The sequence below is a fragment of the Ambystoma mexicanum genome, chromosome 7p, assembly GCF_040938575.1.
Source record: "Ambystoma mexicanum isolate Mex_15411 chromosome 7p, UKY_AmexF1_1, whole genome shotgun sequence".
Taxonomy (NCBI): domain Eukaryota; kingdom Metazoa; phylum Chordata; class Amphibia; order Caudata; family Ambystomatidae; genus Ambystoma; species Ambystoma mexicanum.
This window is the reverse complement of record NC_090939.1, coordinates 645576238-645597289: the sequence shown is the minus strand read 5'-3', so window position 1 is coordinate 645597289 and position 21052 is coordinate 645576238. Positions and strand designations below refer to the sequence as shown.

The window sequence follows — 21052 nt, the reverse complement described above, 5'->3', positions numbered from 1 at the left end:
TCTTAGTTAACAATAAGTCAAACCAGCATGTTTCCCTTTTGGTTACGTAAGTGTCTGGGAACATAATGATACAGTTGTCCTCCTGGTGTCTAGCAACGCCGACCCGTGGAAGGGATCAGCCTATCAAAATGCCCACAGTTTTGTTTACCTTCTCGATTACGTCATTGCACATGTAGGTGGAAAAGACTTGATTTAACTACCAATTGCAACTATAAATTTGTCATGTATGGCATTCAGTCCCTATGCGACAAATTCTACATAGGAAGCACAATACGTGCTTTGAAACTAAGAACAATGGAAAATGTTTGAGCTATTAACAATCGGGACCCCAAATATCCCTTGGCCAACCATTTTCATACAGCCCATCCTACTGGCAAATTAGAAGCAATCACCTTTATTGGAATAGAAAAATTAGAGCTTCCACAAAGAGAGCAACTCCTTAGAAGAAGAGAAGCCAGATGGATACACCTTATGGATGTTTGTATGACTGGCCTTAATCAGGACAGTGAAATGTGCAGTTTTCTTTAATACTCTTTTTCTGAACTCAACTTAAAAACTGAAGATTAAGGACACCATCCCAAAAAGTAATGCCTTCGCATATTATTGCTAAGAAGTTTTTGTCAAACAAGACATTCCAATATTAAGTCTATATTCATAGATGATGTGCGCGAATTCGGGACTTTTTCTTTCCCTTTCTTTTCTTTTTTTCAACATTATATTCGCATTAGGCAAATTACTACATTTAAGGATGATCGTGTACGTGCGCAATGGCATAATCGCATAGGTAAACAACACGGCAGCCATTTTGAAATGCCTGTCCCTTCCCTGGGTCGGTGTTGCTAGAGACCACAAGGACAATTTCATATTTGTCAGTTTTCCATCTCAGATTATTCAACACTGAGGTAGTGGTTAACTTTGGACACTCACTAATTCTGTCACTAGGGACCCTTGATACAAATGAAGAGAGATGTTTATTATGAAAGCCTATTTCCTTAATGACATGGTATTGAATAGAGCTGGTTCTTGTCAAACTGTATTCCCCATTTGCTAAAACCTTTCATGGGATGATCTATCAATCTTTATGATATTCAAAGACTGGGCTGCATCCACTAAATGAGGTATAGGTTTGCAATCCGGGCACAATTTCTCAACAGTTAATGCCGTAAAAGACAAATAGTCCCTATTCTGGTGTAACGACTATAAAGTTCCCAATGTTGCGCAGCTAGCCTCCATAGCTGCAGCCCTATCTGTTAAAGATCTAAACAGAACGTCATTAGTCTGCAGAGTTTTCAAATTCCCCTGTCCATATGAAAGACCCCTAGTAACAGTCATAATTATGAGCCACAGCCACTGATTCAGTAAAATGCTTTGATATTTTACCTTTAGCTATTCTTTTCATGGGTATTTACTTGGAATTCAAATATTAGGGCCCTTAATTATTTTTCCAGTCATTTGATTAATATCAGCTGTATTTGAAGTTTCTGCATTAAAATGAGCTATAGCTGAACTACCAAGATGTATAGGGTGCTGTAATGGAGGGTAGGTGAGATACATAAGGACGCCTTTTGTAAAATGTTTGCATACAACATAAACTCGCACCATGTGTGTTACCTGGACAAAGGAGGGAGAGTTTCCATCCCATAACAAGTTAGTTCATGAGCCCTCTGTGGAAACTGTCACAAAACTCTTTGCTGGCCCAAATTTCAACAGTGGTTCTAGTAGAATGGACATTTGCCCACTGGGAAATGGACCAAGAAATAACACCAATAACGCCTTTCCTATTAATTTCTCTGAATAGCTGCCTTATTGTGATTACGAGGCTAATCTTAATTTGAATCAGCAACAAAGTAATAAAAGCCCAAAGCACCCTGTACTAAACTACGGAGGCAAACAATACCCAGAAGAAGATCCAAATCTTCTATGTGAGAATTTTATTACAAAGTTTGGAACTGCCCTCAAACACAGGTTTACTAAAGCAAACAGGAATATATCCACCCATGACCTGAGCTCTACATTTAGGATGTCCTTAACAAGTGCAAAACATGCATGATGAACAGTTTCATTTTAAGTCAGTAGTGATTTCTTTAATGTTATGACATTTTATAACGTATTGAAGAGACTTCACTTTTAAAAGCTTTATTTCAGGAATACTGGTGTCTCCCTTTCAATATCATGCCATGTGTTGACATGTTTAGCTCAATTGTTACAACTACCTTTTGAACTACTAATGTTTTAATTGCTGTTTTAATTGTCTCTAGTATTTTTAGGTGATTGAAAAAGAACCACCCCAATGTTTGCTGCACTCATGTGTCTGTGTTTAGCTGGCTCCATTGGTAAGTTCCATCAATCCTTTCTGATCTTGCATGCCACCTTCATTGGTTGAGATCAATATGTACACTTGATAGCAGTTCTTAACTTTATCAACATTATCTATTGGTTGACTGATTGCTCTGACGTTACCCTAGAAGTATTCTGAATCAAAACTGTCGCAATAGAAAACGTTCATAACGCCAAAGATCATTTAGTTGTCAGAGGAAGATCCATCACAGTTCCAATTTAATAATAGGGTTACAACCTGCAGCAAAAATCCCCACCACAAACTTCACAGCATCCAATATCCACAACACAAAACATTTCTGAGGGGTTATTCACCAAGAAGCATTTTGAAAAATACCAATCCCACGATTTGAACCTCTGATCTTTGTGGTTATCACTGGTACCGAAAATATCACCCACCTCTTTCAGAAATGTTCATTATATTCCAAATCAAATGTTGGTATTATTATAGCCATGTGATTACAACCAGATTTTCCACATGTGTGATGGATAAATGTTGTAGGAGCAGTACATTGTAATACATTATCTTCCCGTATGATGACGCACCATTGTTGGGAATCGGGTGAGTGCAAACTATCAAAGAAATAACATGGATCATCCTTTGAAAAGCCTTACACACATTGGGGCTTTAGATAGCTAGAAACATTGCGTGAGTTATGCATATAATATTCTCCCATGAAGATGTTCATGTTTGTTCAGGGCTGGTGCAAGGATTTTTGGCACCCTCGATGAAAGGTAATTTCGCCGCCCCCACCACCAACCCCATGTGCCCTGACTATTCAATCCACTCACCACTTTACATGCATGTCTGGCCCACCATGTTCACAAGCTGCGGTTTCTCCATCAGGCGCTAGATTTTTAAATAACAAGGTAAAATTAAATCACTCTCTCCTTCACAGAATATATAATATACCGGTCTGAGTAAAAACTATGACTAGATCAGGAAGGATGAGAAATACAAAAATGCAGAAGCACGACAAATCTATGATATCCGTAGAAAAGAAAATAATGACACTCGGACATCCTCCTTCTTCCCCACACACACACACGTGTGGGCCGCACTGAGGCAGTTTTCTTGGCCGTGGAAAGGGCTACCATTAGGGTCGGATACGAAAACGGGGAAGTGGCTCCGCCTCCTGGCCAGGCCGCCATAAGATGGAGGGAAGATGTGGTGAAAGCTCTGCTTACACCAGGTTTTTTAAATAGAGGCGCTAGTGCTAGAAAAGCTAAATAATGCTTGCAGCTGCAAATTCACCCAGGTATAAAGAAATTCAGCTTTCAAATAGCGTGTGTGGCCAAAATAAGGTCTATTTATTCATGGTGTAGTTTTAAAGTTGCATGAACAAATATGCATTACTTCCACTTGAAAGCAAATGCTAAAGAAATTAATTGTGGGGTCAGTACTCAGAGGCAGCCCTTCCAGCATTGCTTAAAAAGTGGTATCTATCCGGTTGATCATGCTAACGAAAAAGTGTGAGTAAATTTGCTGCAATCCCAGCACACCTTGGCCTATTCTGAGATGTTGTGGATAAGGCCCCTTACCCCTGTTGCTGAACTTGCATGAGACGCTTCACCCACCCCATCTCCCTTCTGCTCCTACCTGTGAGGTGTACTTCACCTGGCCCATGCTCTGCCGCCAGAAGTTCCAGAAGGGTTCTACCAGCACTTGTGACTTTCCCGGTGTGAGTGCCCTGGTTCTGAGCATGTTGTTTTATCAACATTTCTTCTTGCTAGGCCACAGTGCTTTTATTTGAGCCACACTAGGTACTGTGCTACTCATAAACATGTGTTAATAGGCAATGGCTGTGCTTCCACTACCATATTAGAGACTCTTAGAACTGTGAGCATTGTGATTTGCAGCAAGGCACTCCCTAATTGCATAAACACATAATGTAGCTACTTTAATTAGGATTGGCTCACATCGCTTTTGTAATTCATGAAAGCAGAGGGTAAAAACTGGTCTTTGGTGCTCCCTACTGGCGAACACAATAGGCAGCCACCTAGTTTGCCTAGTTCTTGCACCTGCCCTGATTGTTCTCTCCCTGCTGGTCTTTAGCCCTAGGCTTCCAATAATAATCAATTGGAACTTGTGGAAATAATGGCTCAGTGATGTGATATATGCATAAGCAGCCACGAAATGGAGATGATCCTTAACTGCAAGTAGAACAGTCTTGTTTATTTAGCAATGATGCCCAACTCAGATTCCACCTCAAACAACACGTTTTGCCCCAGCAATCACTTAGCGCACAATGGACGTTCCCTTTGGATGGCAAACCGATTCTGCAAATCATCGGAGAATAACTCCGACTATAAACATGAGTGGAGAGTTGACACCCCTTATGGGGCATTGCCAGAGCCCCAATTCCATGATTACAGATCCAGTCCATATTCCTACAGAGGATCTACACAAATGGAGTGACAACACACGCAGTTCCCAATCGTGCTAACATCACACTGACTGTGTGCCACAAAACAGGACCCTGTCTGCCCCCATTCTGCTCAGAGAGATTAAAACAGTACATAAGAATCATTTACACAAAACCTACAACACTGCAGAATCAAACAGTCTAAATACATGGAACCATGATGGCTTGCGAGAAGCCATATATCACAGCATAACAAAGATGCTCAGCCGAACCGTTCCCCTACCAGAAAGAAAATAAGAAGTGCCAGCGAGTAAAGCTTGTAAACAATTGTACAGTTCAAAGCTCGCAAAACTGAAAAGCCTACCATCCTTGCGGTGGGCACTGTACACCCCCATGTAGTCTTACTTGGCACTTCCTGAGCTTACTGGTGCTGGGCTTTACACTAGGTTTTTAAATTCCACATTATTCTAATTTAATATAATTAGCTTTGTTTTCTTGGATCGCCTGGAACGCTGCTTAGACTGACAGCCACGATTTTTGGCTCCCTGAAACCAAGAGACTTAGGGCCTCATCACGAGTTGGGTGGTAACGCGGGGGCACGCTAATAGCGCTGGCGTTATTAGCCCTACCGCCAAACCCACCGTCGCTATTAGCACCGGATCACGGGTTTGGCGGAACGGGTATTGCCCATTCCCCGCTCAGCCCATTCGGGAATTCCCCATTCCCCATTGGGCTCAATGGGGATATTTTGCGCTTTTACCGCCGGCGGATTTCCCACCGGAGGTAAAAGCGCCGAAAATCGGCAAAATCCCCGGCAGATTTCCCCCCAGCTCAAAGCTGGGGGGAAATCAGCCGAAGCTGTGATTTAGCGGACCCTTAAATCCGGCAGTAACAGTGCTACTGCCGGATTTAAGGGCAACCGCCAAACTCGTGATGAGGCCCTTAGTGTGGTGTTGGACCTATTTTTGACTTTGCCGTCATTTATTAGATTTATGGAATCTGCTGCAAATATATTATATTCACTTGACTTTTCCTGGCACAGCACTCTGTTGGTTACACTGGAAATGTGCAGTGCATTTCCACTCAAAGTTGATTGAGAGGTTGGTGAGCCAGCATCAAGAGGATATTCTATTGCTAGGTTTTAAGAGCTACCACCCCCGACAACTTCATAAGGAGTTCAAGGCAGTGGTTGAAGTGTACAAACAGAAGTAGAGGAGCTATGCTCCCTGCTGGCTTGTCCCCACTCCATGGCCACGCCCCCTCCCACACACAATCCAAACCCCCAAACAAACACACCTGCTATTTAAGGGAATGTTCAGTGCAATGCACTGAAGTGCAAGTTTCAACTTCTTCCTACACTTTTATTTTAGAATGCAACAATTCCAGAATGGTTCCTTTTTCAAATAAAAGTATAGGAACAGTAAAACGTTTTTTTTTTTTTTAAAGTAGAGGAGCAATGCTCCCATCAGCTCCCGCCCACTTCGACCACTGGTTCAAGGAGAGAGTTTGTGAAAACCTAGCAATTCAGTGCTACTTTGGAAACAGACCAGGGAGGCAAGCTAAGAGAGCATCCTCTTCTAGAAGTTGGGGATGGCTTACATCTGCCCTCCTGGCCACCACGGGCACGAGACCCGGCTTTACGAGGAAGTAAAAGGGTTACTCTATGTTGGAATTCACGAGGGTTGAATTAATTTATGAATTAAAAGGTTAAGGAGTTGTTTGACGAGTTTGATTACATTCTCTTGCAGGAAACGTGGCTCAGAGAAATGCCTACGATCAATGGTTATATGGTCAATTGTAAAACTGCTAAGAAAGGTGTACGAGGGAGACTGCTACTCTCCCTCCAACGCCATCTTGGCTACGCAAGTTGTTGACCAAAGTAGCACTAATAACATCTGCATGTTATAACTTAATATTTTTAATCCAGCTTGTATGAAAATAGATAATGTACTGAACGATCTTGAAGATGTTTTATCAAGGTGGCAAAGGGTAAATAGCTGTAACTCCATAACCCTGGGGGGAGATTTTAATTGTAGGTGTTAGGTGAGCGAGTATGAGTATGATGAAAGTGAAAATGTCAAAAAAATAATTGATCTGTCAGAACGGGCAAGGAATTAAAAAAGCAACAACGGGAGAGTGTGGTCGAACTTTTCATCTAGATGGCGGTTCCTACAGACCAATCTGTTGTTTGGCGAAGGGCTGACAAAAGAACCGACGCGGTGTAATGCAGTGACCTCATCCACTATTTACTATATTTTTCTTAAAAATACAGGCAGTGAGACCGTCCAGAACCTTGAAATAAAAAGAACGGAGTCAAGTGATCATGTAAGATTAGGATTGACACTATGGGAGGATGCGCAAGAGGACAGCCCGGCACAGGGCCCGCAGTGCTTAGTTGCAGCGGAAGGTAGAAACAGGGTAGCCGTGTTTTGTAGTAACTTTGAAAAGGTGAATCATAGCTTGGAGACGTGGTGGGACGACCTCTCAGCGGAGGAGAGCGATCGGTATTGTGTCCCATTGCAGTACCCAGGAATAGAAGCCAGATTGGGACAGTGGATTATAGAAAAACCTGACTGGACACAGAGACCATTTACCTCGCACAAGAGGAAGAAAGATGATAAAGATATGAATCTCAAAAAATGTACATTTCATAAAGCAATAAAATCACTGAATAAACGTTCGGATCTGTCCTGGGAAGAAAGAGGGAAAACAAAAAAAAGGTTAAAACAAAAATATAAACTTGATATAGGAATCATAGACTCCGGAATTATATCAATAAGAACCAGGATATATTTGTTAAAATCATTAGGGAAGACTCAAGGGGAATTTGGTGTATTGTAAACAATACAAGTGAATCCCAACTTAAATACCAATTCTGTTGTGTTTCAGAAGAGGTGGGGGTGAACTTCTTTACAAATAAATTCAAATGCAATATAGATCCACAAGCATTACATGATTTGGATAGGAGTAGGCCAACTGTGTGAGCCTTCAAGTTCGAGAGGTAGGACATTGAGACTGTTATCACTAATCTGAAGAATTCACGACCCTGTGGGCTGAACAGTGTGGTGAATGGGATCTATAAAACAGCCCTCGTCTGTGGGCTGACATTTTGTTTAGTTTGTTTTCACACATTGCTGTTTTTGGGCAATGTCCAGAATCCTGGTTAGAAGTGACCCTAGTACCCATATTTAAAAAAGGTAGCACAGATGACCCTATGAGATACCGTCCCATTTCATTCATTGATTGCTCTTCAAAGTTTTTTGCCACGCTGGTATTGAAGGAGCTTAAGTTTTGGGCAGAGAAGACCCAAAGATTTAACCCGGGGGTGGGAACGCTTCTGAATGGTTTCTCTATTTCGCCTTGTATCTCGGATATAGGAGGTAACTTTGGCCAGTCAATATATGTTGCAGAGATACATTTATCGGCTGCCTTTGATAGTGTGAACATATCACTAATATGGAAGAAACTAAAGTGTTGGGGGATCGACTCAGGTCTGCTACACATGATACAGATGCTCTACAACAGGAATACTGCTAAGGTGTGATTAAATACGTTGGGAGACTTGTCACACAGTTGCGCTCCCGGGGGGAGTCCTCACCCCAACTCTGTTCAATGTATACTTATACAGGCCGATTCATGGAATAATTAGCGCGGCGCAAGTGGGCAAAAAAGTGCGAATCGCAGTGGAATAGCGAAAATCGCAGTGCAATTGCGAAAATCGCACGAAAAGCAGCGCACGTCGATTCATGGAAGGCCGTGCGCGAGAAAACCAGCGGATGTGCGATAAAAAAGTGCGCGGCGCACGTTGGCGCACAGGCCATCTAACAGCGTGCGCCAGGTCACAGCGAAAATCGCACAGGCCACAGCGAAATTCGCACATAGCGCGGCGCACGCAACAAAAGTAGGCGGAACACGGGCGTAACACTCGGAATGGGGAACAACTTGCCAAAACGTGGGCGTCACGGGGGAAGTACAGGGCACAAGTGCGCGGAACACCCACACGCTCGCCTACAACACGTATTCATGGAATAGAATAGGGCAAAAAAGCGCACGCTCAAACCAGCGCACAGGCACAAACACGACCGCCACAAGAAAGCAGGCGGTAGCGTCTCTGCGGCTGTAAGAAATGTGCGCCAAAAGGTGCGCCAACAAATAGCACCTATATACTGCCATGATGAATGTCCCATACTGTGGCCCTCCAGGAAAAATGACGTGCAAAGGGGTACCCACAAATACGGACACCAGCTGACAAAAAATACGTGTGCGTGTATACCGGGGTGCGCGGGAAGTCTAACACGCGATTTCAGCAGGGTACGTGCATCACAGGGGTTCGCGTGAAGTTATTCACGCGATCGGGCCTGGGGGAGCGGGCTACGTGTATTTCAGGGGTTCGCGTGAAGTTTCACACGCGATCGGGCCTGGGGGAGCGTGCTACGTGTATTTCAGGGGTTCGCGTGAAGTTTCACACGCGATCGGGCCTGGGGGAGCGGGCTACGTGTATTACAGGGGTTCGCGTGAAGTTCCTCACGCGATCGGGCCTGGGGTAGCGGGCTACGTGTATTACAGGGGTTCGCGTGAAGTTCCTCACGCGATCGGGCCTGGGGGAGCGGGCTACGTGTATTTCAGGGGTTCGCGTGAAGTTTCACACGCGATCGGGCCTGGGTTAGTGGGCTACGTGTATTACAGGGGTTCGCGTGAAGTTCCTCACGCGATCGGGCCTGGGGTAGCGGGCTACGTGTATTACAGGGGTTCGCGTGAAGTTCCTCACGCGATCGGGCCTGGGGGAGCGGGCTACGTGTATTCCAGGGGTGCGCGTGAAGTTCCACACGCGAATAGCCTGGGCGCGTGTATTTCAGGGGTGCGCGGGAAGTTCCACACGCGAATAGCCTGGGGGCGCTTGTATTCCAGGGGTGCGCGGGAAGTTCCACACGCGAATAGCCTGGGCGCGTGTATTTCAGGGGTGCGCGGGAAGTTCCACACGCGAATAGCCTGGGCGCGTGTATTTCAGGGGTGCGCGGGAAGTTCCACACGCGAATAGCCTGGGCGCGTGTATTTCAGGGGTGCGCGGGAAGTTCCACACGCGAATAGCCGGGGCGCGTGTATTTCAGGGGTGCGCGGGAAGTTCCACACGCGAATAGCCTGGGCGCGTGTATTTCAGGGGTGCGCGGGAAGTTCCACACGCGAATAGCCTGGGGGCGCGTGTATTTCAGGGGTGCGCGTGAAGTTCCACACGCGAATAGCCTGGGCGCGTGTATTTCAGGGGTGCGCGGGAAGTTCCACACGCGAATAGCCTGGGCGCGTGTATTTCAGGGGTGCGCGGGAAGTTCCACATGCGAATAGCCTGGGCGCGTGTATTTCAGGGGTGCGCGGGAAGTTCCACACGCGAATAGCCTGGGGGCGCGTGTACTTCAGGGGTGCGCGGGAAGTTCCACACGCGAATAGCCTGGGCGCGTGTATTTCAGGGGTGCGCGGGAAGTTCCACACGCGAATAGCCTGGGCACGTGTATTTCAGGGGTGCGCGGGAAGTTCCACACGCGAATAGCCGGGGCGCGTGTATTTCAGGGGTGCGCGGGAAGTTCCACACGCGAATAGCCTGGGCGCGTGTATTTCAGGGGTGCGCGGGAAGTTCCACATGTGATTTGACAGTGTGGGTCCTCCCAGGTGTACCCTGTACACCCTCCACGGCCCCTGCAGGCAGCCCACACCACAGGGGACTACCCTGCATCCCTGGTCATGTCCCGCAGGCAGCCCACCCACCATGGGCATGCCCCCCAGCAAAGGCACATGTCTCCTTGAACTAATGAACACCAACTCATGTCCCCTTGCACCCCCACCCCCCAGCACTGTGGGGCACCTGCCAGCAGGCCCCCACCCATGTCCAACTCATGTCCCCCACCACCCCCACCCCCCAGCACTGTGGGGCACCTGCCAGCAGGCCCCCACCCATGCCCAACTCATGTCTCCCACCACCCCCACCCCCCAGCCACCAGGGTCAACCTCCACCAGGCCCCCACTCATGTCTCCCACCACCCCCAAACCCCAGCAGTGCAGGGTCACCCTCCACCAGGCCCCCACTCATGTCTCCCACCACCCCCACCCCCCAGCCGCCAGGGGCACCCTCCACCAGGCCCCCACTCATGTCTCCCACCACCCCCAAACCCCAGCAGTGCAGGGTCACCCTCCACCAGGCCCCCACTCATGTCTCCCACCACCCCCACCCCCCAGCCACCAGGGGCACCCTCCACCAGGCCCCCACTCATGTCTCCCACCACCCCCAAACCCCAGCAGTGCAGAGGCAGCCTCCACCAGGCCCCCACTCATGTCACCCACCACCCCCACCCCCCAGCCACCAGGGGCACCCTCCACCAGGCCCGCACTCATGTCACCCACCACCCCCACACCCCAGCAGTGCAGGGGCAGCCTCCACCAGGCCCCCACTCATGTCACCCACCACCCCCACCCCCCAGCCACCAGGGGCACCCTCCACCAGGCCCCCACTCATGTCACCCACCACCCCCACCCCCCAGCCACCAGGGGCACCCTCCACCAGGCCCCCACTCATGTCTCCCACCACCCCCAAACCCCAGCAGTGCAGGGTCACCCTCCACCAGGCACCCACTCATGTCTCCCACCACCCCCAAACCCCAGCAGTGCAGGGTCACCCTCCACCAGGCCCCCACTCATGTCTCCCACCACCCCCAAACCCCAGCAGTGCAGGGTCACCCTCCACCAGGCCCCCACTCATGTCTCCCACCACCCCCAAACCCCAGCAGTGCAGGGTCACCCTCCACCAGGCCCCCACTCATGTCACCCACCACCCCCACCCCCCAGCCACCAGGGGCACCCTCCACCAGGCCCCCACTCATGTCACCCACCACCCCCACCCCCCAGCCACCAGGGTCACCCTCCACCAGGCCCCCACTCATGTCTCCCACCACCCCCACCCCCCAGCCACCAGGGGCACCCTCCACCAGGCCCCCACTCATGTCTCCCACCACCCCCACACCCCAGCAGTGCAGGGTCACCCTCCACCAGGCCCCCACTCATGTCTCCCACCACCCCCAAACCCCAGCAGTGCAGGGTCACCCTCCACCAGGCCCCCACTCATGTCTCCCACCACCCCCAAACCCCAGCAGTGCAGGGTCACCCTCCACCAGGCCCCCACTCATGTCTCCCACCACCCCCAAACCCCAGCCACCAGGGGCACCCTCCACCAGGCCCCCACTCATGTCTCCCACCACCCCCAAACCCCAGCAGTGCAGGGTCACCCTCCACCAGGCCCCCACTCATGTCTCCCACCACCCCCACCCCCCAGCCACCAGGGTCACCCTCCACCAGGCCCCCACTCATGTCTCCCACCACCCCCACCCCCCAGCCACCAGGGGCACCCTCCACCAGGCCCCCACTCATGTCTCCCACCACCCCCAAACCCCAGCAGTGCAGGGTCACCCTCCACCAGGCCCCCACTCATGTCTCCCACCACCCCCAAACCCCAGCAGTGCAGGGTCACCCTCCACCAGGCCCCCACTCATGTCACCCACCACCCCCACCCCCCAGCCACCAGGGGCACCCTCCACCAGGCCCCCACTCATGTCTCCCACCACCCCCAAACCCCAGCAGTGCAGGGTCACCCTCCACCAGGCCCCCACTCATGTCTCCCACCACCCCCACCCCCCAGCCACCAGGGTCACCCTCCACCAGGCCCCCACTCATGTCTCCCACCACCCCCACCCCCCAGCCACCAGGGGCACCCTCCACCAGGCCCCCACTCATGTCTCCCACCACCCCCACACCCCAGCAGTGCAGGGTCACCCTCCACCAGGCCCCCACTCATGTCTCCCAGCACCCCCACCCCCCAGTCACCAGGGGCAGCCTCCACCAGGCCCCCACCCATGTCTCCCACCACCCCCACCCCCCCAGCACTGTGGGGCACCTGCCAGCAGGCCCCCACCCATGTCCAATCCATGCCCCCCTGCACCTGGGTCCCAACATTCCCCAATCATGTCCGTAATGCCCATCCTCCCCTGCCAAAAGGCCCAACCAACTATCACACCCACCCACATATCAAAGGCAATTACATGTTACACCCCCAATTTAAATAATGCAATTGAACACATGTCTGTCACACACAATGGCTGCAAGTGAATGACAAAACACCCAACATGACATGCCTGAAAGCAATGAGATGATACGACACATTGAAGAATAAAAAAATAATATGTATTGAACAGCAAGTAGAATGGAAATGAAATAAGAAAAAACACAAAGCAAATCAAACAAAACAAGATGAATGTCCAAGAAAATAATCTGAAAAATTAAAATAAGCCACTGAAGAACCATGAAGAAGATCATCCTAGGTCCATGAGCCCAACCAAATTAAACCTAACTATGACTACTAACTAAAAACTGAACTATATACAAAAAAGTGGTGCATTGTCCAATCGCAACCAAAAAAAAATTCAAAAAAACAAAGGAAACCTAACCCTAACTATACAACTATATACAAAGGCAGCGGGCTATTCGGACGGCTCACTGGTTGTTGTCATGGGCCAGGGCATCATCGAACTCCTGGTCAATGGCTTGGAGGCGGGCATGTTCCCTGGCCCCGAGGTCCCGCAGGGATAACGCAGTGTCAAGCTCAAACTCCCTGCGAAGACCCTCGAGGCACTCAGCCCGCCTCAGCGCCCTCCGCATGGAGTCCTCCGCCCTGACCATCGTGAGCCGTTCCTCCTCTGCCCGCTGCCGCTCCGCACCTATCCGCTGGCACAACCGCTCCCACACGGAAGCCACTCCCATTCCAGGGTTCTCCTGCCCTCCGGCCGATGCCTGCACCCCTGATGTTGATGGCCCCGAGCCATGATGCCTCCCACGTTGAGCCTGCTGCTGCCTCCGACGCAACTGCCTGTGCCAGCACGACGGCATCCAGGCTGATGGAAACCACCGACGCCGTCGTGCACGTGCCCTGCCCGATGATGCCGTCACATCCTCCATCTGCTGGGGTCCAGTTGCTGTGGTGTCCACCCCTGCTGGATCTCTGACTCCCGACTGTGGCAGGGATGGGATCCCCACCGAGCTGGCTGCATTGGTCGGGGCAGGTCCACAGGGGGCCCTGGTGGCATCTGGGCTGGAAGACGGCAAGGAGAACGACTGGTGGATAGCCTGCGCAGAGGAGGAGAGGGCCGCCACATTGGCCAACACATGCAGGAAACCCCCGAACATGGCCGATCCCAATTGGGCCACGTCGGCACGGTGCACTTCGTGATGACGTGCGTGCTCCTCCCGGGAAGCACGCACGGCATCACGAATCACAGCCGTGCGCATCGCGACCCCAATCAGGACCTTCTCCGCACGGCCAGGGGTTCCCTCGTCCGCAGGTGGAGGGGAGTCAGGTGACATGGACATCCCCTCTACCTGCGGACAGGCCTGGGACGGGGCATCCCTGCTGGTGCATGGTGGTGCACTCACAGGGTCAGGGACAGCGACATGCACAGGCCCCTCCACGGTGACCTGTGCTGCCTCCTGCCCCTGGCCCTGGACTGCACCACTTGCACCAGCAGGGATGCCCCCACCAGGCCCCATGTGTGCCCCAGTGGCGGCCTCCTCCTCCTCTGTGCAAACCACCAACCTGGATGGCTCCTCACCATCTCCCACCGTAGCAGGCCCCTGTGGGGGCTCACCCACCCCTTCCGCTGCAGCCGTGGGGGCATCCCCGCCGCCTTGCTCCACAGCGCCGTCTCCGCCCTCTTCTTCACTAGCCGCTGCGTAGAGGGAGACAAAGAACACAAGCATCAGGGCACTGTACAATGGTCCCCTAGACAGGAAGCAATAGCAGATGAGCACCACTGTCAAAGTACACTTCCATCATGTCCCTCCACAACACATGGGTCAGTCCAGGCAAAACACACACAGTAACAGGCATGGTGCATGCCATGGACATTTCCATGCATGTCCAATGGACTCTTGAAACCTTCAATGATATGTAACTCACATGCATCATGGCTCATGCCTATCACATGCACACACTTCACCTCAGTCACATCCATCTGGCCCCAAACACACCAAACACAGCGGATACAAGGGTAATTTGGCTGCTTTACTGAATCTGTGCATTGTCACACACATGTGTCATGCATCCATGGCATGCACAAGTCACAGACACGCAGGTCAGGCACACAGACATGGCTACCATATATGTACCTGGCATCAGCACCCATCCCTCACCCCCACCCATGTCCAGGTAGAGAGACTGGCATGCTCTCATGTTCAAAATCTGCATAGGGCTCCCCATGCGGCATTTCAACACATGCAACAACCATGTGCATCACACATCACTGGTCGCACATGCATTACCATGATGTCCCTGCACACATACATGCATACATGGCCTATGGCACACATACAGGCAAGTATCATAGAACCAGCACACCGCAACATGCCCTGTCTCACACAGTAATGCATGGACACTTACCGCTCAACTCCAGACGGGCCTCCCTCTCAAGGATCTGGGCGTGGAGCGCTGGGCGTACGCGTTCCAGGACCCTCATCTGGATGGAACTCATGCGGCCCCGGCCCCCCTCCACGAGGCGCCGGGCCTTCACAAGGGTCCTGGACCTCAAGTCCTCCCAGCGCTTCTTGATCTTCAGGACGTCGCGGGTTGCCACCCCTGGCTGATGTGCAGGCAGCAAATGGCAGGGCACGTGGGCAGCAGGCAGTCAGGCAGCAGCAGATGGCACGTGGGAGGCTGCTCGGGGCACTGGGGGGCAGTAACTCGGCCTTCTGGGTGATTTGGCACGTGAAAATCCTGCACGTCAGCGTGAAATCCGAGGAAAGGCCCTTAGCGCGTAAGCGCGTCAGCACGCATACGCGATTCTATTGGACCAGAGTCCCTCAGCGCGTAAGCGCGTCTGTGACGTGACCCGCACGGGTGTTCCCCACTCAGCACGTGATGACGGGGCACACGTGGAGATACTGCACGTCAGAGTGTCATCGCGTGTAATTGGACAAAAGTGCGCGTACACGCGATTGGCCTATGTACATGTATTTAATGGGTGCGCGGGCACTTACACACACAAGTACGTCAGCGAACCTGTATCCCGTGGTGCGTGTGAATTTCCACACGCTATTGGACTGGGAACTGGATTCCAGGGGTGCGCGGGTCACACGCTGTATCCCGTGGTGCGTGTGAATTTCCACACGCTATTGGACTGGGAACTGGATTCCAGGGGTGCGCGGGTCACACGCTGTATCCTGTGGTGCGTGTGAATTTCCACACGCTATTGGACTGGGAACTGGATTCCAGGGGTGCGCGGGTCACACGCTGTATCCCGTGGTGCGTGTGAATTTCCACACGCTATTGGACTGGGAACTGGATTCCAGGGGTGCGCGGGTCACACGCTCGCCTAGAACACGCGCAAAGCATAAATTTGCGGACTTTAACAATAACAAGCTCAGACGCCAGGATGAACATACCGTTCCTAGCAGCAGTGGCAGTGGGCTACCAAAGGAGGAGGAGGAGGATAGTCAGGGCCAGAATATTCACACCCAGAACCAGCCTTTTCGGGATGCCTGATGACCAGGTGTATGGGAGGTACAGGTTTCCACCACACATTATACTGGACCTGGTGAGTGAGTGGGAGGATGACCTCACATCACCCACCCTGTGCTCCCAAGCACTCAGCCCCCTGGAGAAGGTCCTCAATGTACTGCACTTCTTAGCCACTGGATCATTTCAGCGGACAAGTGCCATAGTGGGTGGGGTGTCACAGGCCACCCAGTCACGCTGCCTACACCAGGTCTTGAACATCATCACTGCACGCCCATCAGTCCGCAGGCACATATACCTGCCCAGAACACCTGCAGAAAGGCATGCTGCCGCCCTGGATTTTTACGCTGTGGCACGATTCCCCAAAGTGCTAGGTGCCATCGACTGCACCCATGTGGCTCTACGTCCCCCCAGGGCATCTGAGCACATCTATAGGAACCGCAAGCACTGGCATTCCATCAACGTGCAGGTAGCATGTAATGCCAAGGGAATCATCACCTCAGTATATGCCAACTATCCCGGCTCCACCCACGACAGCTTCATTTACCGAATGTCCACCCTAAGCCGGGACCTAAAAGCTGGGCGGCATGGCGATACATGGCTGCTTGGTGAGTATGTATGCCACTGCACATGCATGCATGTTGGATACTGAGCAAGGTCACAACCCCACCAATTATACCAATCACCACCTCCACAGGGGACAGTGCCTACCCTCTCAGCCCCCACATGATGACGCCAATTCGGAACCCCACCACGCCACCCCAGGTAAGATATAACACAGCCCACATTACAACCAGGGGCATAGTGGAGCGCACATTCGGAGTGCTAAAGTCACGCTTTCGCTCCCTTGACCGTTCTGGCGGGCAGCTGTTATACGCTCCCCCAGTAGTGTGCAGGATCATAGTGACAGCATGTGTCCTGCACAACGTTGCAACACGCCGGGGCCTGGCCGTGGACATGGTGGTGGCCCCACATCCCCAACCACATGCACAGCCGCTGCGCATGGGAGGGGAAAGGGCACGGGGGGAGGCAGCCCGTACACAGCTAGTGGCTAATTACTTCACATAGAAATCACACCCCTGTGGAGTGCACACTGCCCTGGCACATTCCATCTGACAATCAATGATGACTCAACCTGACACTGATCCTGAATGTCTGGAGAATGAACCGGGAATACCATGTCAGCCTGAGATTGTTCACCTGGAAGTGTCACAATGTGTGCATCCCTACCCACACAGACACCACCAATGCAGTTTTGTGAAGTTACACATTGAAGCAGCTAAAATGAATACCCACTTGCAAAATGCAACAAGAGGACAGTGCCATGTCAGCCAACCCAACCCCAGCACCGCCACACGACACACCGTGCCATGTCATGCTAATTGCAGGTAAACAAAGTAATCCCCACAACATGACATCAGTCTCACTATGTACAGTGGCACTATTAGAAACCTGCAACACCTGAAATGCTCACAGCAATGCCGGACCAACAACATACTTGAGCACGTAGTACCATTAACATGACATCACAAATGTTACATATTAGTAGTCTCACCACCTGGAAATGCCTGCACTCCCACCACTACCAACTGTGCAGTGTTGTCGCCATGTAGAGTTGTAGGTGCACTGCTGCCAACATGGACCCCATCTCCAGACTAGAGGTCCTTGTGTGGACATGAGGAAGGGACCTGCAAATTGGGAGGTAGACACAGAAGAAGAGTTACACATCAATGCAACATGCAGTGTACAACACAACAGCAATATGCACTAGGAATGTATACACAGTATTGACTACAGACTGCCCACACAGCTCATGGGAGTCCAACGTCACTGTGTAATTCACTGTCACTTGGGCACACCCTTTGCAAGCCCATGGAAACGGGAAGCAGGAGGGGTGTGTGTGACTCAAACCCAAGCATCTGAACCAAATACATTACAAGCCTGCATGTGCCCAGCCACAATGCAGCGTATGCCCACAGGAACCACGGAAGCCAACAGATCGTCCCAAAAAAATTGGGAATAAAAGAATTCAAAATAAAAATAAAAATAAGAAACAATCAAAAATGGCCATTGATGGGCCCGGGGGGGTTGGGGAGGCCACCCAGGAGGTCCGAGGACAGGATGCACACCAGAACCCACCTGCGTGGATCCTGGGAAGATAAAACACCTCCATGGGCTCATGGCCCACACGGCTACCCTATTGTGGGAGTATCACTGCTGTCGCTATTATCACCCTGTGCAGCTGCATCCGGAGGTGGTTGCACTATGGGAGGCAGCCCACGCAAGGCCCTAGTCTGCTCCTCCATGGCTGCAAGCATGCGGGTGTGGTAGGTCTGGTTCTGGAGGATGAGTGTGCGGAGGTCCCCATGCAACAACTCACGGGATGCCCGGACCTCCGCCCTCGTTGCCTGCATCTCAGCTGAGAGCGTACGGGTGAGATGCTCCAGCTGCTGTTCTGTCCTTTGGTGTGTTGAAGCCTCAAGCTCAACAAGAGTCGTCCTGAGGTGAAGGAGCTCCTGCCTCAGGGCTTCCCTGTGGCCCTGGGACTCAATGGAGATGGCCTCCTGCAGAGTCGCCAGTGCCGCCCGCCTGTCCCTGTTGGACCCCAACATGTCCTCCCTGTGTGACTGGCAGATGGAGTCGGTTGCCTGCTCTAGTCGCTCCATCAGCCTTTCTGGGGGGACAATGGAAGTGGCCACCCTATCCATGGCCTGAGCCATCATCTCGGATGATGCAGCCTGTTGGGTTGCCATACCGTAAATGGATTGCTCCCATGCGGTATTGCCGGGTGGCGTACGGCCACCACGTCGGCGGGCACCACACCTGTCTGGGGCAAGGCGAACTGCGCCTTGCTGTGCCGGCACTGCCTGAGGCTGCAGGACTGCATTCCCCCTCTGATCTGCTGGCCCAGGAACAGGATCAGATGTCGCGGAGTGTGACCCTGCATCCGTAACCACCGAAGGCGTAGCTGCCAACACTGACATCCCCATGGAGGGTTCTGACCCTGGTGCAGGTGGGTGAGACAGAACAGAATCCCTCCCTGGAACACTCACCTGCGACGGCACGTAGGTCTCATCCGAATCAACACCTGAGTACAGCTCGGGGGAGGTGCAGCCAGAGACACCCCTTGAGAGCACGACCTGCAGCACTTGTGGGTTCTCCCCCACCACCACACCACGTCCCTCACTGGTGGTTGGTCGGCCCTCGGACCCCTCCTGGGTCTGCACCATCTCCACAACCCCAGCAGTATCAGGTGCGTCTTCCCCTGCAAAGACATGAAAACAAAGAAATGGAAACAGGCATTAGCACCATGGCACACATTGAGGGCTGAGAAGCAAGAGAACCAGTACTTGATTGACACATGTCCCACATGACTAAAACCCTCCCATGCATGCACCCTCACTGCGTATGAAGTGCAGGCAAATGGCACACACTGATGACACCAAGATGGAAGATTAACACATTTTCTGCATGCTGCCTGGCAGTGGCATCACACATTGGCCTGTGATTGGCAGGTGAAACACACATGCCATCACACAGATGGCATGTACCATTGCTATTGAGTGAAGATGGGGAGGAGGGCAGCACCTATTCATTCAGTCCAGTTCCCGCATGTAATTGCTTTTCTAATTCTAACAGGTCAGATTTTTCACCTGGAGCTGCCAGTCTGAAATGGTCCAATTGCACAGGGACATGTGTGTACAAATGATATCCAGGTGACAAAGTCACTCCACTTTACCATACCCATGTCAGACATGTGACTAGTGGACAGCGACATGCCTAGTGAAAGTGGTGGAATGCAAACAAACTGAATGAACAGTGAAAAAGAAGCAAATATGTTGTGGCAAGGTGACACTTCAAGGGCAACTGGCGTGCAGTTGGGCTAGATGTCTACTGTTGGCAGAAGGGATACTGCTATGGCCAAATGCAGCTGCGCAGGAAGGATTGCATGAAGCACATGGCTGACCCATACGACTCAGGCGCACACACTCTCACCTGGCACCCGAACAGAAGCCCTCACACACACACCATGCACATGGATGACACACACATGCATGTGCACTCACCGGACAATGCCTCGTAATCAGCCAGATCTCCCACGCCTTGGATCTGTTCCTCCGTGACGTAGGTCCCAGCGACTGACTCATGTGGAGTGAGTTCCATGTCTACTACTGGAGACCCACCTCCAGTCACTAGAGTTGCGGCATGACTTGAGGCCAGCTTACTCTTTGCCCTGCGCTTTAGGTCATTCCAGCGCTTATAGCAATCATTGGCTGTGCGCCTCACGATTCCAAGGGCACTTACGATGTCCGCAACGGTCTGCCAGTGTGCCTGGCGTTGTGCAGGTGTGGTCTTGGATCCTGCAACAATGACCATCTCGTTGTCATGTCCGGACACATACTCGACAAGTGCATTCAGTTCGTCATCCGTGAAGCTGGGCTTCCTGGACGGGCCGGACTGTGTAGCCGTGTCTGGGGCATCAGCCTGTGCCGGACGAGCACTCTTCCTCTTCCGCTTGGAAGGTGGTGGTGATCCTGAGTGTCCTGCGCCGCTCTGGACACTAGGGGCAGGAGCCCTGGTGGACTCTGTATCAGGAGTGTGGGATTGCACACTCAGCATGGGAGTTGGTGCAGGCATTAGCTCTAGTGTGATGGTGTCAGGGGGAATGTCAGCAGCATGGACTAGGACCGACACTGTCCTGGCTGGGTGTGTGAGGGCTGGGGTGGATGGAGCCGCAGCTGCCCCTGCAGCCTCTCCGCCCTGCCTCCTTGGTGCAGCAGATGACCTTGCTGCCCCAGATCCACGT

General features: G+C 51.8%; 1 protein-coding gene across 1 annotated transcript in view; it reads left to right on the top strand.

Annotated features, from left to right (window-relative positions):
* Positions 1-21052, top strand: part of LOC138525546 (lysozyme g-like) — a 291158-nt gene that overhangs the window by 10222 nt on the left and 259884 nt on the right. The window contains exon 2 of the mRNA XM_069635592.1: positions 2259-2333. Within this exon, the coding sequence (XP_069491693.1) occupies positions 2291-2333 (43 nt within the window). The 5' untranslated portion in view covers positions 2259-2290. The remainder of the gene's footprint in view (positions 1-2258; positions 2334-21052) is intronic.